The sequence below is a fragment of the Cygnus atratus genome, chromosome 2 (assembly GCF_013377495.2).
Source record: "Cygnus atratus isolate AKBS03 ecotype Queensland, Australia chromosome 2, CAtr_DNAZoo_HiC_assembly, whole genome shotgun sequence".
In the NCBI taxonomy this organism is placed as follows: domain Eukaryota; kingdom Metazoa; phylum Chordata; class Aves; order Anseriformes; family Anatidae; genus Cygnus; species Cygnus atratus.
In genome coordinates, this window is record NC_066363.1 from 135,790,242 (window position 1) to 135,811,127 (window position 20,886).

The following is a 20,886-nucleotide window of genomic DNA, read 5'->3' on the forward strand; positions in this document are numbered from 1 at the left end:
AATCTTTAACGAGATCACTTTCAATTCATGCATGGACTCAGGTAAACCTGTAGAATTTTCTCATATATGAGAACGTGTAAATACTTAACACTCACGCATTGCTTTGTTTTGGAGTGGATTTACACTTGATACAGCATGATTCCTGACTTTCTTCTTTTAAAGCCTCTTCTGCACTTGTCTAGTGTAATACCTGTTGGGCCTTTGCTGTCTGTCTCGTTTCTCCAGCAATGCCCACACAGTCCCTCTGAGTCACACTCCCAATACAGCAGCTTTACAGAGAGGATTTTTGTTGCTGTTTTGTGGGGTTTTTTAGACCATTCTTGGTGACCCACACCATTTCTCCCCATGCCTGCCTGCCGTAGGCAGCACTCCCTGCAAAGCTGCAGGCAGGTGGGCTCTTTCCCTGCTACTGCTGGTGATTGCCAAGCCTAGATGTTCAAAAAAAGAGAAAGGAGAGAGAGAAGGAAAGGAGGAGGGAGAGAAATAATGAGAGAAGGAGAGAGAGAAAGGAAAGAAGGAAAGAAAGGAGAGAGAGAGAGAGAGAAGGGGAGAGAGAAGAGAAGAGAGAGAGAGAGAGAGAGAGAAGGAGAGAAAGAGACAATGGTCTGCACACAAATGAGTTTATTTCATTAAATTTTATTTTTAAGAAAAAGCCCCGACCCTTCATGCTCTGCCCATGCACAGGCCGAGCCGCAGCCCTGCACCTTCCTGAGGGCCAGCCGGGCCGGCGGGCTCGGGCCTCAGGACCCCCGGGGCACTGCGGGGGTCGTTTCGCCGGCTGGAGCCTGATCCCAGAGGCACCCCAAGGTTCCCGAGCACACCCCGAACGGCCCCAAAGCCTCAAGGCCCCGCTGCGGGCGCCGAGGCGGGGCCGGGGCGGGCGGAGGTTGGTGTCCAAGGAGACCGAGCGCACGCCGAGCCCGCCCGCTGCCCGCCCTCCTTCCCGCCGGGCCGCCGCCGCCATGATGATGCTGGGCCGCGGCCTGGACGCCAGGTAACGGCGGTGTGAGGGGAGGCAGGGGGCGGCTCTGGGGTTCCTGTGGCGAGGAGGAGGAGGAGAAGGAGGAGAAGGCCTGGCTGGGCCTAAGCGGGCGGATCCCGGTGCCAGGGTGCGGGACTGGGGGTCCGTGGGGCCGGCCCGATCCCCCAAACGGCAAGAGGGGGTCGGCTTCTGCCCTGCTGCCCTCGGTCGCCTCCCGGAGCCCTGGTCGCTGGGGTTCAGGTCGGAGGACTGAATAATTTGGAGATTTTTGTCTTAGAGTGAAAGAACAAGCCCTCTTCTGAGCGGTCTGTTAGACTGCTTGCATAACTGGGTCTTTGCCTGTAGCAGAACTTTTTTCTGATTTTTTTTTTTCCTGAAGAATTCCTGAGGAATGGTGTTCGTTTGACTGCATTGTTGTTAAGTCTTAAAGTACTACATTTCTTCCCAGTCTTCTGATTTTCATGCGTTGCGATACAAAGATTCTGTAATACCTTTACTGATTTCCCTTCTGTTGCCTGATTTCTCCAACCACTGACTTGTTTCTGTAGATTACAGACACTTGCAGGAAGCTATCTAATCCTGTCTTCTTTGAGACCTGCAGATGTTGGCACTGTTATGTTAGTAATTAACTCTAACGGTAATAACGAGCTTTTGCTAAACCACAATATGAAGACTTCTGAGGTGATTTTTGTGATTTGTGTTTTCCCCTATTGGATCTTTAAGTATAAATCCTACTTTGTTGTTGCTGTTACTTACATAAGCGCATGCTACATTAGACTGTTAGGACGTTATCTTTTTAAAAGTAGGTTTGTTTTACACTAAAATGAGATGTTCAAATCACTTACAAATTATTCACAATGTAATTATACAGTTTTTATGATGTATGTGTTGTAAACATTTTTCCCCTTCTAATTTTTCATTTTCTTTGGTATCTAGGGACAATCAGACTAGACAAATACAAGATGCCGTTTCAAATGTGGAAAAACATTTTGGTGAATTGTGCCAAATATTTGCTGGATATGTACGTAAAACTGCCAGACTACGAGACAAAGCAGATCTTCTCGTAAATGAAATATATGCATATGCAGCCACAGAGACACCAAACTTAAAAGTTGGACTGAAAAACTTTGCAGATGAATTTTCCAGACTTCAGGATTATCGCCAGGCAGAGGTACAAAATTAAAGCTGTACATGTTGTGTTTGCCATCTGAACTTTTCAGTTACTTATCTGTGATTAAAAGGGGTAAAATACACTCTGTAATCTTAAGAGAAGCATGGAAGAAACCACTTTCAAATATATCAGTGGTAGAGCAGGATAGGTTGCCAAATAATTCATAGTTTACTCTGCTAATAACTTTAGTGAAAACTGCCTGCAATTAATCCTGTTGAAGTCAGTGAAAGTATGCACATGAATGCTCAGAGTTTGAGACAGGGCAAGCCTTTTATCAGTCTCACATTCTGGATTACACTTTACGGTTAATAAAGTGTTTTGGTTTTAGTTTTCTTGACTTGAGTTGTGTAGCAACATTTTCCTTTTGCTGAATCTGTTATCAGAAGCTGTGTGGAAGAGAATCCTTCACAGGGCACTCTGAGAGCCAGTTTCAGGTGCTGTCAGGGACCATGGTCAATTTCTGTAAGGTTGCATCTCAACACTTGAAGCACAAACTTGATGTGGATGTGTGTCAACATGACCATTCATAGCTTTGAGAAGCTAAGAAGCGTTATAATTATGTATACAAAAGGAAAAGAGACTGAAGTGTTTGACATTCTTGATGTTTTCAGTTTTTTTTCAAAAAAGGAAACAGTCCAACTCTTTCTATATTAACAAAGATTAATTAAGACTTGTAAATTAAGTTAATCTATGAACTATCTAGTCTACTAAAGAGAACATTTTTAGAAAATAACCATATGTCTTTTGCAATGTACTTAGGGATGGATTCTTAGGAAGTAATATGAAATCCAAGGATGTGGATAGTGTGAGTTTTTTGTTGTTTTTTTCATAAGCTTTTATGCTTCTGGCTCCAACTGAGCCACAAGGAAGCCATTATGCTTTAATTGATATGACAGTAATTTATCCATCTATTAATAGGGTAAATTTATATTATGGCTGAGGATATATACAAAGTTATAAAGCATGATCTCATAATCTGTTTTCACCTTTAAATGATGACTCTGTAATTTCAGTCAATGTTAGGTACCCATGCAACAACTTGAGTTTGCATCTTTACATTTCTAAGTGTGTTTTTACAAACTGGTAGTTGGCCTAAATCCTCCTACTGTGCCTGTCCTCAAACCACCACCGCACTTCAAATGAAAAAAGGCAGAGGAAGCACGGGAAATGAGAGCTTCTAGCCATTAAATCGAGTTCTCATTTGCTCATGGAAACCAACTCAGTAATCTTTGTCCTGTTTCTTTTGTGCGTCACAGTAACGCTTTTCATATGTATTAACAATGTAAGAAAGAGAAAATCAGCTTCGAAGGATTATCCATTTCTGGTTTTCAGCTGCAGTGCTAGGTACGTAAATGCTGAGGCGTGAGATTCTTAAACAACAGGTGGAAGCATAAGTGAGACGGGCAGATTGTTTGGTATGTCTACATCGTGTGCTTCATTTAAAGACTCTTCTGCTATTCCACTCTATCCCATTGGTAGTTTAAATTACATTGTTTGACAGTGCATAGGTAGAGTGGAGTAAAGGAGGAATGTTTGCACAGCCAACGTAGATTTTGGCTGACAACATTCCTAATAAGTCTAGTGACTAGTAAATGAACCATCTCCTGTTTCTGCACATCAAACAATGCAGATGATTTTAGTGACCTTGTGTTTTCTTTTGTAGGTTGACAGGCTTGAAGCCAAAGTTGTTGAACCTCTGAAAAGTTATGGGACCATAGTGAAACTTAAAAGGGTAGGTTGAACGTGTGTTTTCTCTCAAAGTACACTGTTGTGCTCTGGCCACTCAGTTCAAATTTCTACTTGGCAGTGGGGGAGTGGTTGTGATTTTTCATATTGCATTAACCAGTGTGAATAAAAAATTATATGAGGATACATCTGGATTGAAGCTATATATGTGCTGGAGGAAAAAGCTTTGATGTGAGGTCAAGGATATTCAGATTATTGGAGCCTAAGCAAAAGCTTTGGGAAAAAAAAATATGGATAGTGTGAATGAAGCTTCCTGGATAGTGGAAATTCAGGTGGAAGATGTTTTCTTTATAAATATTGTCATTCTTTTTTTAAAATCTTACTATTTTTATTCGTAGTTCCAAAAGATGGATTACATGTAATGCTTTTGGCCCTTAGTCATCTGTATGCTGCCCTTAACAGCTTTTCTAACTTAGAATTGCATTCTACACTGAAGTCTGTTACATAGAAAACTCTTTTTGAAACTGAAAAAATAATAAAAATAGAAAATAAGTAGTGGCGTGAATCTTGTCGCCATCCTGCGGAGTCATTGGGATGACCTGAAGATACAAAAATAAGTGAATTCTCTTTATTATATTCTGGAAGTAGTGTATGTAGCCACAAAATGGCTGCAAAGTTCTTTCCTCTGGGAAGGACAGCTAGTTTTCCTTGAACAAGCAAATTTTCATAAGCAGATACTAGCTTATGGGATGAAAGTAAGTTCCCTGTAATATTTGTATACTAGGTATATTACATAGAGGTTGCCTTCATCCTGCAAACAATCTCTAATTGACATGTATGTCTTTATCATAGTCTCTATAAATAGAAAAGTAAAAGGATCGACTTTTGATGGCATTTTACATACAGAAATCCTAGTGTGCTCGTCATATTTAATCTGAGCACACTGTGGCATTGCATCTCAAACTGTAGTATTTTTCCTGTTTTTGTTCTTTTTTGTATGGTGAAGAAGTGAGCACAGTGTTTGCTTCACTGCCTAGCTATCCAGCTTGGTTGGTAGAGAAGCAGTTGTGAAGGATACTTCCCGCACTTGTGCGGTACCGCTTGTGGTCTGTAGGAAAGCTGTAGACTATAGGGTCTGGATTGTAGAACTTAATATCTTAATAGTCACTCTGAGAGCCAGTTGGAGAGACCTACAACTTGGGCCCGAGTATTCTGTACATTGTAAATACTGCCAGTGGGAGACAAGTTCCATGTGATGAGGGCTAACGAGACCTGCAGAACGCCACAGGGGTGCTTGTTGCATTGGAAGCAGTGAAATCCTGCCCTCAGGTGTCCTGCATTGCCACTGGTAGCCTGTAAATGCTGAGGACAGCACCAACTGAAGCCAGGTCATGCCTTGGAACAATGAGTGGCATTTCCTGTTGTCTCTGCCATTTGGAACGCTAGAAAGTATTACGTGATGTTTGTCTTAGCTACGGTGAGGAGTCCAAGAGCATTCCTGAGCTGTAAGTGGGGTTAACAATTACAACAACACACCTTTGAACTAAGAGAGACTTTCCTAAAGATGTAGGCCATGCTTTTTTTTTTTTTTTTTTTTTTCCTGCCCATTACTATAAACTTTGGTTAAAACCTCAGCTGGCTGGTCTTTTATCATCCAACAGTTGGACATTTTTAGTGACAAAAGGAAGTTTTGGTACATAAAACTAGCACAGGGTGCTAGCTGCAGGACTGCTTTACATTCACTGCTCAAGTAAACCAGGTACAACAAATCATTATGGCACTTTTTACAAAGGGGATGTTCTTGCTGGATCTGTTCCATGGTATACACAAACTGCTTTCATGCTGTATCTAAAAAGAAGTGTTGCTGTTTCCTGAGGTGCTATTTGCTTTAAAGAGGTCCAGGTCAATCAGAATGCATTTATCCTTTATCTGCTAAAGCAGTAAAATTGTTTGAATCACATGTTTATGCGTTTATTACGTTGAATATCTCTTTGGGGAAGGTTTTGGCAGCCTCAGTGGAAGCAAGTGTAGTATTCTTGGCCTGTAATACAGCTTCAGTATAGCGTTTTAGGATTTGTTTCTCTTTCGTTGTTCTACACATCAATCTTCGTTTTCTGCTTTTTGGCAATTCTGTTCCTGGTTCCTTTTCTCTGTGTAAAACAGGACATCATAAAATCAAGGTGATCCACCTGCAGAAGGAAGGACTGGTTTGCTTTAATAACCTCAGCGACTAGAGCAGGTAACAGTACAGTGGCGAGGATCTGCCAGCTCATCGTCTGGTGGCTGTAGCTGTACTTCTGTATGGTTTGAAATGAGATGGCTGAACAGAGTTCTTCGATGTGACTTAAATGCATAGTTTAAAGCCAGTGGAACTATGAGCAATTTAATATTCTCTGTATCTAACCTTTATTTCCCTGGCAATTACATTCCATCCCATTTCTCCTGGGATGTAATTAAAACATGTTTTCCAAAAGCACATCCAGTCTTGGTCTGAAGACACTGGAGGAGAACATAGGACTCTTTGTGGGATTTAGCTAGTGGTTCCCTGATGTTTGTGGTGTTTTGTTTTAAATGAAGGATTTCTCATAATCTTTGGTGTTTATGTTCCACTAAGATTAAAGAGCTCTATGATACCTTATTTTCTTCGGGGTGAAGGTATTTAGGTGCTAGTAAAACCATTTTTTCATTCTTTTCAGTTAGCTAAATATCTCAACTCCTAATTCTTTCACCATGATGACATCTTCCCCAGCTTTTGAATATTTCTATGGCTCTTTCTGCACCCTTTTCAATTTTCTTACATCCAGGATAAAATATGTATGTAACTGTGCCCTACCTTTGTACATCCAAAATATCTGTAAAGCTGCACCACAGTAGCACCACATCTTTGTCAGTCTCTGGCAAGCACAGAGAAGCATATTTGGTAGCTGTTGTTGCTGCAAAGAACAGAAGTAGAGAAGGGAACAGTGCAGTCCTGTAGGCATTTCCAAAGCTACTATGTGCTAGAAAAAAATACTGAATTTTATAATGGTAACTAATGGTTTCCTCACCATTCTCAAGTCCGCTTTGGTGCGAGGTCAGAGCCCTTTGAGCCAAGTGTTAATTCGGAGTGGCTGTTGTAAATGGGCTGAGGCAGTTGGTGCTGGTAATGGGGTCCACTCGTTTCGTAACACCAAGCATTCAGCTGTGACTATTAGATACAAAACGGCTGTGTTCTGTGGCAAAAATATACTTTTTTTTTTCGCCTGTTCTCTTTCTGTACCTTTAATTTGAAATGTAGACCCTTAAAAATATATTTATTATTGCTGTTCTTGCAGCTGCATGGCTTTCATAAAGGAGAAAGCCCTCTCCAGCAGTCTTTCAGATGACCCAAAAGGTGCTGTAACTTCCTTTTTGCAAGAAGAGAAGCAAAATTAGTTTTGATAGTCTAAAGTTGTGGTTGTGTTTTATTACCACAGACCAGCTCTGTGTCCCTAAAGTCAAAGCAAAATAACAGTCCTATACATGAGGACGTATGAACAGGCAGGAAGGACAGAAACTAAGAAGAAACTCCTTATTGTGATGCTGACCTCAGTGCAGACTCGTTGTTGAAGAAACACACAGCACTTCGAAACTTGGCAGGCTTGTGTTTGTCATTGACATCTGTGATCTGGTCACAGGATCCCAGAACTTTGGAAGAGAGACGTTCCTGGTTGCAGGTCTTTCCAGGCCAGGAGAAGGAGATCCGCAACCATGATAAAATTCTGGAATCCCAGGAAGGAGCACAGACAACTTCCTGAGATGATAGTTTTAAGAGCATTAGGACACTTCAATCTACTCCATTCCAGAGTTATAGATGAATGGGAAGAGTTCTTTTTAGAGGGACTGATGGCCCGAAATGTCCATCCACTGGCTGCCTCGGGTAGATTTGGTTAAACTGATTCCTTTGGGTTGTCTGCTTGTCGTAAGGTACTGCTCCTTTAAATTAGGGTCATCAAAATTAGTGACATCTCTCCTACCGGGGCAATGGAATGATGCATATCTGACTGAAAATTGTAGTTTCCATGTGTGCCGCACTGCAAAACAGAGTTTTATAGCATGAACAAGAACTTGAAAGCTGTATATAAGCATTCTGAAATCATCATATAGCAGAAACATTTATCAGCAGTGTGTTTCTATATCAATAAGTTTCTTCTCCAGCCACATCATTACTTGGATGTATTTTGTTCCACATGTATTTAAACACCTTGCTCGCTGCATATGTAACTGCTTCAGCCATGGATTTTCTATGGTATCTTAAGCTCTTTGTGGAAGTTTTCTGTTCTTCATAATTTCTTCTTTGTATTGACTGCTGTTTTTTTTTTTCCTTACCGATTTGTTAGATGTTGCTTTTTAGTTCTAGATGCCAACTTTATTCCATTGCTGAACTAGAATAGCCCTGTCTTCTTACACCTTTGGGGGCCTCAGCTTGTGACTGTCTACTGTACTTTTCCTGAAAAGCTGCAAAATTCTTTCTTCACTTCTTAAATTGTAGTGTGTTCTACAGAGAGTTATGCAAGGCGCTAAACTCTCTTGGTCTCCGCTGCCTTATCTTTTAGGGGATCATTTAAGGGTAAGATCAGTAAAATCTGGTTTTGTTTAAAGCAGATGTTTTGTTCATGTTTTCTAGGCAATCCCTGTATGACGAAAAATGCATTTCATATGTTTGAAATAGAAAATGTAAGAAAATATCTAAACCATTTTATTTCCAGGATGATCTTAAAGCAACTTTAACAGCAAAGAATCGAGAAGCCAAGCAGTTATCTCAACTGGAAAAGACACGTCAGCGGAACCCGTCAGATCGACACATTATTGTATCCTGCACTTCTAGTGACTATAAGAAATATTTCTAAAATGTTACAGCAATTGTATTTAGAAAGCAGTAGAAAATTGCTTTTTCAGAGGGACTATTTAAATAATTTTACAGGACTATGTTGATTTTGAATCCAAGTAACTTTTCTTAAACTTTGTGATAATGAGGTATAGCTTTTAATAGCTGCTTTGTTACCCAATCCCGTTTTGACTGAAAAGAAACTGTGAAGTATTTGATACGTTTATTCCGGAGAGGTAGGCATAGATTACATCTAAGATATTGGCAGGTTTTGAAAGTAAGTGGAATCAGACACCCTTTTTTACTTCTGTGGATTTTTATTTTTATATTTACATTTGCCCTTTTGGTGGTTGTGCTTCCTTGTACCTAGACAGGGTGTGAATTTGTGTGATGGGAAAAGCTGTAATTCTGCTAGTAGAATACTCAACCAGACTACTCTTCCTCTGAAGAGACCAGTGACCCTCCCCAGTATATTATTCCGTATCACAGAGGGAAAAATTAAGCCTCTACAAAATTTCCATTAAAATGTCATTGAAGCTTTAAATTCTGAGTCAGTCAGATTCTAGGGAATGACAGAATAAAGGTCTTTGGGGCAATCCTGGTTCAGTCCCTTGGTGCCTCTATATTATGATACAGCGTTTAAGTTCATGACCATGTGCTGTTTATTTTTTCTTACACCCCGAGGGTTGGACTCAGGATTGCATAGTGAAGCAGTGCTATTCTTTGCAGGATTTCATCACCTTTATTTCAGAAATGATGATCTTTCTAGCGAGTGGGGCATGGGACAGCAGAAAAAGAGAAATGATCGTGATGGTCAAACGCCACCCAGGAGAATTGCATTCTGTTTTTCCCTCTGCCAAAGAATTTCTATTTATTACTAATCAAATTAGTTAAATCAAGTGATTTCTCTGCCACAATCACTTCTCAATCATTTCTCTGCCACACTGCCCAGCTCCCATCTAACGCAATATCTAATATTGCACCAGCTTAGATCCAGTCCCTGCCCCTGTTCCCAAAGAGGGAACATACAATTCATTTGAGTGTGACTGGAATAGGTTTGTGTGCTTTTGGGGATGTTTGCAGGCCACCTTTTAGATCTGTGAGGCTTCACCACGTTCACTGATGATAGCACAGGTGTTAGGCTCCAGCAGTGGTTCTGTTCTTCATGCGCAATGATGATATTCCAGTAGCTAACAGCTTCGGCCACAGATAGCAAAGGATCTGTTCTCACTTCCAGATTTCAAGTCCGTCTTAAAAATCATAGGGGTAGTACAGCTTTGCAAAGTAAACCTATTTTAATATAAAAATGATTTTTTAAAATCAGATTTTTTTTTCTGAAATGGTCTACCTAGGTTGTTTGAATTAAAAAAAAAAAAGTAAATAACCAAAATGTCAGTCCAAGACAAACAGCTGCCCTGTTTATACAAAAGCCATAACAAATTGTATGACTTGTAACAGGAGGCTTCAGACAACATAATAGTAACATCCTCCACGTATACAGAAGTTTCAAATACCTCAGGTAAATACTTCAGAATATATAACAATTGCAAGTAGAAACAGCAACTTTTATGAATATTGATAATTTTGCCATTTGTTTCCTTTACTAATATTTCCAGTCACAGGTGAGTGCTTCAGAAGAGAAAATACTAAACTGCTGCTGTGCAAACTATGCAGGTTCTGCAAGTTCAAACATTTCACTCTACAACAAACAAAATTCCTTTCCCAAATCATCTGCGCGCATCTGGCCACTCTATTTAAGATGGATCAAGAAGATACATTTGATTATCATAGAAATAACATACTGTGTTTGCATATGTAATGGCTGCTTATGCATAGCAGCTGCCTTCCTTTACTGAGAGCGAGTGATTGTAGTAATTGAGAAAACACAAAATGTCGTCTCTTACTCTGTTTCCCTCCTGTGCTTTGGACAAAATCAAGGAAAGGAGATGAGCACGTGACCTGATGGAATACATACAATGCGATACTGTCCTGGGCTACATCAAAAGAAGCATGGCCAGCACGTCACGGGAGGTGATTCTCTGCTGTGATGTGACCCCACCTGGAGCGCTGCGTTCAGCCCTGAGGCCCCCAGCATAAGAAAGATGGGGACCTGTTAAAGCAGGTCCAGAGGAGGGCCACGAAGATGCTGAGAGGGCTGGAGCACCTCTCCTGTGAAGACAGGCTGAGGGAACTGGGGTTGTTCAGCCTGGCAGGCTCCAAGCAGACCTCATGCAGCCTTCCAGTACCTCAAGGGGGCCTACAGGAAAGCTGGGGAGGGACATTTTATCAGGAGGTGTAATGATAGGACAAGGGGGAAATGGTTTTAAACTAAAAAAGGGGAGATTTCTATTAGATATTAGGAAAAAATTCTTTACTCTGAGGGTGGTAAGGCACTGGAACAGGTTGCCCGGAGAAGTTGTGGTTGTTGAACACTCCCTGGAAGTGTTCAGGGCCAGGCTGGATGGGGCTTTGGGTCTCACAGGTGGCATCCCTGCCCATGGCAGGGGGGTGGGGCTGGAACTAGGAGGTTTTTAAGGTCCCAACCCAATCCATTTTATGATCACTACCAATTTTATTTGCCAAGTAATGGTAGAATTGTGCGTATGCACTTGTTTCAGGTAGATAAACCTGTAATAAAAGATTTGCAGATTTTAAAGAAAAAAGTGACAGAACATGCATGTGTTTTTGATACATACGTAACAGTAAAACTAGATTGTGGGAACTGGGCCTGTGATGTCTATTTCCATGCTGTAGCACTCAATTAAAAAAAAAAAAAGTTCCTCTCAAGATACGGTGTTGGAGAAATGGGAAGAGTCCTCCATCTTGATGATAGGACACAAGTGGTTAATCCATATACCATTTCCAAATCCCTGGGCAGAATAGATTCCTGATGATACTCTCAGGAAAGTAAAGACTGTAAGTAAAGACTGTCTTGACTAGTCCATGATGTTTGACCAGTAATTTATGGAAAATAAAGTAATTTTAGACCCAAATGTTGCAGTTTAAGTGCAAGCTTTTAGATCTTTACATCATTTTTTTTGTAATATTACACAGTTCTGAGACTTGAGATTACTTATCCAGAATAGTTTAAAATATCATTATTTAAATGGTACTGTGCATTTTATGAAGTTCACTTATATCTAATTAAAATACACATCCTAAATGCTTTTTGTAGTAGCACAGTAAGAGAAGCTGTATTTATGCATTAGTACTTGGCTTGTGTGATCTTTTTCAAATGCCCTGTTGAGTATATTTTTATAAAATAATTATATAAGTTACATTTTATATAAAATATTAAAAATATAAATTACACGAAACGCTTTTTGATCTAAAAATTACATTGGCTCTAGTCTACGGATTGAGATACTTATGGTAGAAGTGCATTTGTTCCAGCTGCTGCTTTACTGTCTAAAGACTGTATAAAACCTTAGACAAGGTTCAGTGTGTGGCACTGGAAAAGATCTGTTCTAGACACAACAGGTTGGTCTGCACTGAAAAATAAAGGGTAACACTGTCTGCTTTTCCAGCACTCTGCCCTGTGCATTCCTGCCTTCTCCTTTATTATTAGCTCTAAAAAATTATCTTTTTGTGAAGTGTAATCCCTTGTGGGTTTACCCATCCGGGCTAATTCCCTGAGCCCAGTCACTGTGTGGTCAGATCGTGTCTGGGCTGGATCTGCAGAATTAGCAGATAAGCATTTAGAAAATGGGTAGGGCAATGAGACTTTCCTGATTGCCTGGAGCTAGTCATTTCTCATGTTTCAGATCAAAACTGCAACACCATAGGAGACATCTTTATTAAGCTACAAACACATTTACAGACACAGTAATCCAGAAATGTAGTATTTTGAAAATCCGGATTCAAAGGTTTCAGAGCAATTATATAGCAAATGACTTTGTATCAAATACGGAACTAATTTCACCTTTGTGTTCCTTTACCAGGCTGAAAGTGAACTACAGAGAGCTTCACTGGACGCAACTCGAACAACCCGGCAGTTAGAGGAAACAATTGATAATTTTGAGAAACAGAAAATAAAGGACATAAAAGTAGGTCTGCTCACACTCCAGTATATAACATCACACTTCATCTTGCATAACATTTATTATAGTTACTCTTTGGCAAGATTAAGCAACAGTTAGTATTAATTTATGCCTACATAAATACAAAGCTTGTGATATTGACTATTTCATAATCCAAACATCCTGAGCTTTGCAATTTGAAAATCAGTTCATTATTTTTTACAGGTTCTTGAATTCCAAATTTTCTTATATTAGATGGTGTAGTATCTGCAGTTTCTGACAGTTGCTGTATTCTACTTCACTGGTAGCTGCATTTAGTAGTAGAATGATGTGTGGATTAATATCAGCAAAATTAACAGAAACAGTGATAAGTAAATAATATATTTTACATGCTAGAATTTGTGTAGGTTGCTGCAGTGCAGAAACCACCAAATGCTTAGTGACAACAAATAATCAAAGCTTTCATTTCTTTCTTTATCTCAAACGTGAAGTGGCTCAAGTCCCAAAAACTGCAGTAATTGAAAAACATTTAAATTATGTGACCTCAAATTTAATTATAAAAATGAGATCGTTTTTTATTAAAAAATAAATAAATAAATTGGAAGGAATGGTGAATGGGAATAGGAGAGATGGTTGGAAAAAAAAAAAAACACCAAATCAGCCAGTATCTGATGTTAGATTAATACAAAAAAGATTGTGTGAGTTCTGAACATATCAATAAGAGCTTTTACATATATATATTTTATTACAAAAAACACATAATTATCTGTAAATTATAAATACATAAAAAGTTTACAGTTAATCTCTCCCCCATGAGTTAAAAAGATACTTATCAATAAAGAAAAAGTCCCTGGCATTTCAAGTAGAATATACTCTATAGCATTAAGAAAACTTTGTTCTTATTTGTTTTTAGAACATATTTTCTGAGTTTATAACCATTGAAATGTTATTCCATGGGAAAGCTTTAGAGATTTATACTGCTGCCTACCAAAATATCCAAAATATTGATGAAAACGAAGATTTAGAGGTAAGAGCAATTTAAGATTTGCTTTTCAGTTTACTTACTACATAAAGACACTTTTCATACTTCGGTGGTATACATGTCCCATGCAACATTATTCTTCAGGTTCCCAGAACAAACTTCTCATTTATACTACGGCCTTTTTTGCATTTATCCAATAAAATAAAGGTCTACAGATTTATAAACTCCGAGATTTTAGAAGCAGACAGGAACCACAGTGCTCATCTAATCTTTCTCACAACAATAGATAACAGAATTCTCCTAAATTAATTGCCATTCCAAGGTCAGCTAATCGCAGTACTTAAAGAACACCTCTGCAGTGAATCTTGCTGTAACGATGCACAGTAAGACAGAATGTTACACTACTCTGATAAGATCGTCTAAAGACTAATTACTCCATTAAAAATCTCTATCTTTCTGTTCTGAATTGTTTTCTTTTTTTAATCTTTCAGTCACTGTTTTTTATTAACGCTGTATGCCACGGCAATCTTGTACTGCTGTAGTTTCACAATTAAAAGGGCATGTGACACCACTTCAAAAATATCCTTTAAGTCAGTATTTTACCTTTCACAGCCAGGTTACTGATTTCATTTTAGAGTTCTTGTTGATTTGACAAGATACACTTTCCATAAAAATACTGACTTAATATAATTCTGCTCTCCTCCTTCATGTTATTAATGAGGTCTTGCATGAATAGTCCTATTATTTTTAGTATCAGGCTGTTAGTCCTATGATTTACTCTTTTTGGTTGATGGAAAGAACTTGTCAGTATAATGGATACCACATTCTCCCCTGTGTTCTAAGGGTTTCCAAAATAGTTCTTGAGCTGCAGATCACTTGAACGTTTCGGACAAAATTCCTGATATAGCTGTGACTGGCAGCGAGGATTTGCTTGTGAAGGGGCCAAGAGTTCATCTTCCCAAGAACTGGAGAGCCTGAGGGGAGCTGCTGGGGTTTATAGCTCTAGGTTAGCCTGAAACTCAGCTCCGTATTTTGATGGGAAACCATTGCAGTTTTCACTTGGAAATCCCCTCACATATCTGAGGAATGTTTACTTGGAGCACATAAATGTTTTGATAATGTCTTAGGTTGAGCAAGGATGTTATTTCAGCTAAAAGCAGTCGCTCCAAACTACAACTGATGCATCTATCTAGAGCAGGGCTAATTGTCCAATGCTGCATTTTTGTTAGCTTCAGTCTTGGTGACGGTTAACTTGCAAGCTATATCATGGCACCAAAGTAACAGCTTTCTTCATTTGAACAGGTTTTTCGGAGTTCACTTTATCCACCAGACTATCAGTCTCGCTTAGACATAGTTCGTGCAAATTCAAAGTCCCCCTTGCAAAGAACTGGCTCCTTAAAATCTTCATTGAAGACAGTACAGGTAAGAAAGAAAAACTAAATGCCAGGTCGCTATATTAAAAGAATGTCTTAAGGGGAACCTTAGCTAATGTAAATGAGTCTGCTCTCTTCAGTGAATTCAGGACAAAGTTAGAATTCCAAAGGCATAAAGATAATATGATAATATTAAACTTTAAATAATGCAGCTTCTAATTATTTTTGAGGGGAAAAAAAAAAACACCTTTTTAAGCAATGTTTTTCACTTTTGAAACTGCCATTTCCAGTGATACCATTTCTTTCATTAGACTGTGGCATCTTGTACAGCAAAGATGTAGGAGCTTCTTGGGAACAGAAGTGCTGTTCTAAGTAACATTTGCACATTCTTAGTCACAGTATCTAGATCCCGACCTGTGGATTCTCTACCCCATGGTGACTCAGATTAGCGATACCTCCTAGAGCAAAGCAAAACAATGACCTACACACCTTTCCTTCCATGCTCTGAAAATTCAGAGCAGGTGAGGAAAAGGAAGATGATGAAAAATAGTGAAACAGCTGGAGGAAGAGTCACTGCTTTTGACCTAGCTACCTTGCAAAAATCTTTGACTGTTGTTTGCAGCAGTAAGCTTACAGACATCAATTTTTTTTATTGCAGCTTTAGTCATGTAACTAAGGTGATTCTTGGTAGTGTTTCAGTTACAGAGATGGCCATATGTAAAATGTACGCATCCCATCTTCCTTCTTTGGATGCATTGGTATTGTAACAGTAGAAAGTTTCTTCACTGTACACTGCATTACCCCTTCTCTGCTCTCGACACTTAAAGGATCATTACAGTTGAGTTACTCTGTTGATGAAAGTGTGTCATGCCATCTGAAAAGATAAAAGAATCCTGTATTTCAGGGCATGGAGACCAATTTTGGCTTTGATTAAGACGCCCTGCCTCTTTACCAAACAATCAAATTTCAAGTTTATATATTTTTTTTTTTCAGAAAATATTTAACCATTCATTTTCTGAAGACCAGAGAAAGCTGGCAGAAATCCATTGCCACGTTCCTTGAGAATTCCCTGTAGTACCATAAAATTGTATCAGTGTTATAGACGTATTTGTAATTACTTTGAGGTGCCACAGATAGCTGTATTTTGTGACTGTCTTCAGTGAATGTATGTGCACTCAGAGATGGTGTGGACTCCATTTTGACTAACTTGCAAGTTTCCTTTTTCTCCTAGACCTCTCTTTTAGCTATATATTTTAGGTGTTCATGTTCTCTTAACCTTTTACTGAAATAGCTGAGAGAAATGGTCTTGTAGACCTAGAGGGAAACTGCTGTACATTTCAAAATATTGTCATCTCACTGTGCTATATGCAACGTATCCACAGAGAGCAGAAGGGTGGAATGCCTTACTTAATGCAGTCACTAGAGGGCAGTAAAAAGATGCAGACATCTTGTTCAGCACCCACACACACACGTTGCCCTTTCTGATTAACTGCAAATAGTCTGTTTGCACCAGAACCAGCACCTTGAATTACACTAGGGGCTGCAATCTCTGAAACTCACCAAACATTCACTAGCAAAAAATGCTGCTTTCAGCAGAGCCTTCGGGTGACTGGCTTTATCTTTCTGGGGATCTTTCATTCCCAAAGTTTTCATATTTATTTGATTTCATGCATCCTAACAATGTTTTACTGACTACATAAAGCAGTAGTTTGGAATTTTCAATTTAAAGCAGTATAAGTAGTACTGGTAAGCAGTCTGCAAAACCACAGAGTAAGGCTGCAGGAAGGGGAGAAAAGGCAACCTGTAGAGGGGAAAAAACACTGCAAATTAGATAGGATGAATTACATAATACAGTATTTGTCTTTCAGAGGATTTAGCACATGCCATCCAAATTAAATTTTCAGGTACTGGTATGTTCAAGCTTTATGGCAAAAATAACATGCATTTAAACTGCCTGTTTTTTTATTTTCCTTACTCTGATCCATTTTGTTTCTTAGGTTAGCCACCAGCTTACCTCCATCAGTGAAAGTATTTAGTTTACTATTTATTTAATTACAGAGTGGTCAGAGATACTTGACTAGCGAGTAGAAAGAGCCTTAAACCCCAAATTAGCACCTCTTATTCCAGAAGAGTAGCACCTTTTATTCAGAAATATGATTTAAGCTCTTAAGAACTTCAGATGTTCTTAAATAGAGGAGGAAAAAAAAAGAGGGGGAAGGAAAAAAAAAAAAAAAGGGGAACTTGGAAGATGAGTCTGTTGAAATGAAGCTACCTTACCAGGCTCAATTTGCTGCACTCCTCTCTCTCGTATTCCAAATCAGTGTCATTGTCTCTATCTTCTTTCACAGAACAAATTGCTGCATTAGGCATTTACACTCAAGTTAACCCAGTTCCATCTAATGATTAACTCCATTTTCTGTTAAGTTCAAAAATTTACAACCAAGTATTTGCTTAAAGCTAAATCATGTATTTTGTGAGCATCATCACCACTAAGGATTCTTCTGCTTTCATTAGTTCACTAATTACTGTTTGCTTTATGCACACACCAAATTTTTTTGTTATATACATAGCTGTATAAATTAAGAGATCTCACAAGTCAGAATTTAATAACCAGCTTTTAAGAACCCTTAAAATCGTGGGTGGAAAATAAAAGGGCAAGTTTTGTCTTCAGTACTGAAGCTTGTATATGTAGCTGCATGTGAGAAAACTCAGGAAACATCAGAGCTGCAGATGCCCTCAAAGAATTGCTGAACCTAAAATCATTTTTGAAAAGCGTTCCAGATGATTTAGATAGTTATCTTTCTTGATTTTAATGTTCCTTTTTTTCAGAGGGGAAAAAAGGTATTCTACTTTAAATTGTAAATGTTCTATCTTCTATGAATAATCTCTCTTCAATAGGAATTAGAGCTCTCATTAGAAGAAAGTATTGATGGCAGAGCCTTTCAGATGAGATGAAAGCTTGCAAGCTGGCTTTTTTAATATATTTTTTAATATTTGATGAACCAAAAAAGGACTTAAGTTACCACTCTGAAGGGCAAGCACTGATGGTCAGGGAAACAAGTTCATATATGAACCACGGCTTCTGGTAAAGTCTCTCTAATTTATTCTCAGGAACAGTTTAGAGCAGCATAGTGTTGAGCTTTTCATTTAACTGAAGAGGTTTGATGTCTTCGAGATACGATTATGCATTAACACTCACCTTCAACCTGCTGTCTAGGGAGCCAACCCAGCAAAAACCTAACACCCTGTTGCTTTTCAACATTAATTCAATTACTACATAGCTTTCCCTGTCATATAATAGCTTTTAGAACTACAGGGATTTTTTGCTTTCCAGATTCATTTACTGTTTTTCTAGTTTGTGCTCTGTTACCTTTCTGTTGGCATGGTGCACTTTACCGTAAATTGCAGGATTAAGGGATAAAGACCACCACCACCAAACACACAACGTACAAGACTTGAAATGCCAACAGAGAAGTTTTCCCTCCAGGATGAAATACATACTTGATTTACTTTTGTTGAATTTTAATTTTAGATTTCCAACAGCACACCAAGGAAAGAGGAGGAGGAGGAAGAGGAGGAAGATGACGACGAAGATGAGGAGGAGGAGGAGGAAGAATTTTAGATGCTACTAAGAGACGTAACAAAACTGTTCTGAATGTCTTTTTTCTCAACTGACTGGAAAACAGAAAAGACTTCCCTTTACCTAAAGGCTTTTATGTATTAATTATAATATTAAAAACTTCCCTGAGGTTGTATTTTTTTAAAATTCCAACAGGAGCAAGAATTGCTACTAATAGGAGTGTATTCTACAGACAACAACTGACCAGTTTCAAAGACATGGAATTAAATTTGCTGCAAGTGAACAATTTCAGTAGCTAGAAAATGAAAAATGTAAATAGTATCCTGTATTAGATACGCATAGGTGCTATACTGCAGTCACATTTGCTTAAACTTACATGACAAGCGACATTGAAAAACTGCACGAAGCTGACAAGCAGTTATGAACATAAGGGTTTTGCTTGTTACTTTGCCAATATATTACCACATTCTCTAGCTACACACCTCTTGGGTTTAGTAAATCCCCTAGTGGTACCTGTCCTAACTGGTTTTATCCATCCTAAAGTTAACAATCCTGTTACATTTCATTTCCTTACACACCCTGGATTACAGAAAGCAGAGTGTGGCATATTGTTCTCTCATTATTTTCCTGAGACTTGTCTAAGATGACTTTTGATTCCTTTACACATACACAATGAAGCATTAAGGGCCTAGCCCAGGATCTTGTTTTAATACTGTATTGCTTTTTAATAAAAGTGCCTTCATACTAAAATTAGGTGATATTTTATATAGTTGACATTTATTATGAATTGATATTCTGTATATATAGTTTGTTTCCTGTGTTTCAGTTGATTCAGTTACCATTTCCATCCAACACACAAGAAATTACACATTTTGAGTGTAATTTCCAGGTTTAGTATCTGCTAAATGTGTAAGATTTTCATTACTACAAAAAATGAACATTTTTAAAGGTTTTTAAGATGTTAAGCACATGTATAAAGCCAGAATTTAAACCTGTAACTGGGAACACAGTTTCAAGTTATAACCAAGTACTCTCAGTTAAGGAAATAAACCATGAAATAACTTTTTTTAATATTGATGCTGTGTGTGTTCACTGATGCAAAGCATGCAACACAATTGTTTTGACAGGTGAGAAAGCAGGTATAGCCAAAAATTAACGTGAGGAAAATAGAAGTGAGAATGTCAGTATAGAGGGTTCTGGTTTAAACCCAGAAAATAGCTTTACAGCTGAATTACATACTGTCATCATTTACCTACTGTTGACAAGGAGCAGAATTCTAATGACCAGAAATAGCAAACGACCAGAACTGGTAATGACCAGAATTTAGCAGAATGCTAGAATGTATCTAGGTAACTAATTCCCCTCTATTTCAGCAAGTAGGGCACTTAGATAAATATTGGTATCATCGCTGATCATCACCACTTTTCCCTTTCATATTGCCAAGTCATGTAGTCCATTTCCTAAACAGCTGGTTAATTCGATGCCTATATCAGTATGCTCTATATGTGCAAATAGGAATTATTTCTGTACCATGTCGTGAAAAAGGGATTCTTAATAAGGAATGAAATAGTGTTCACGTCAACTCCCAACTAAAAGATCAGTTATTAGGGTACAGAAAGGATTTTTTTTCCTGAGCAGCTTCTCTACCTCATAAAAAGTTTAAGACTTACAGAAAGGGAGAAATAACAGCGTTGGGCAACCTTTTTGTCCTGCATATGTGTCTTAAGTTTGAATGTTGGACAGAAATTTTGTGAGCTAGAAACTAGGGACAAAAAAGCCAATACACGAGTTAATGCATGTTAAAACCAGAAGAATTCAGGATGTAGTTACAGAATGAAACATTACCTAAAGATACTTTAGCAAAGATTATTCTGATGGATTAAGTGCTTACTTCAAGACTGACAGTACTCCCTTTGTTCATGCACATTTTTGTCCCAACACCTAGATGATGCAGGCTTGTATCAGCTCTTTTCGTGAAGAGTTTTTTTTTCCAGACTGTCATACGTTACGGCTTTCCTGAATGCCTCAAGCTGCTTCCTGCGTGATCACTATTACTAGTTTTTGAATCCAGAGACTGTTCTCCTTCAAATCATATAACTTTTGGACAATGGTAGCAAAAGCAACTGCCAATTAAGCGTAACTAAGGCAACCAGATGGATTCCAGATCAACAGCACAAATTGCAGCGTTTCCTTTGTTGCTCTTTTACTGTATGCGTGGTGCTTAAAAAGGAAGAGCAACAATTCACG

At 38.6% G+C, this 20,886-nt stretch overlaps 1 protein-coding gene across 1 annotated transcript; it reads left to right on the forward strand.

Moving 5' to 3' along the window:
• The first annotated feature begins 665 nt into the window (after positions 1–665).
• CIBAR1 (CBY1 interacting BAR domain containing 1) lies at positions 666–19,710 on the forward strand. Its single transcript, XM_035546261.2, has 9 exons — positions 666–994; positions 1,919–2,153; positions 3,817–3,885; positions 8,567–8,668; positions 10,302–10,307; positions 12,627–12,731; positions 13,618–13,731; positions 14,989–15,108; positions 18,592–19,710. Exons 1-9 carry the CDS (start codon positions 666–668, stop codon positions 18,679–18,681), a joined length of 1,170 nt encoding a protein of 389 aa, XP_035402154.2. The 3' UTR covers positions 18,682–19,710.
• Positions 19,711–20,886: the final 1,176 nt, after the last annotated feature.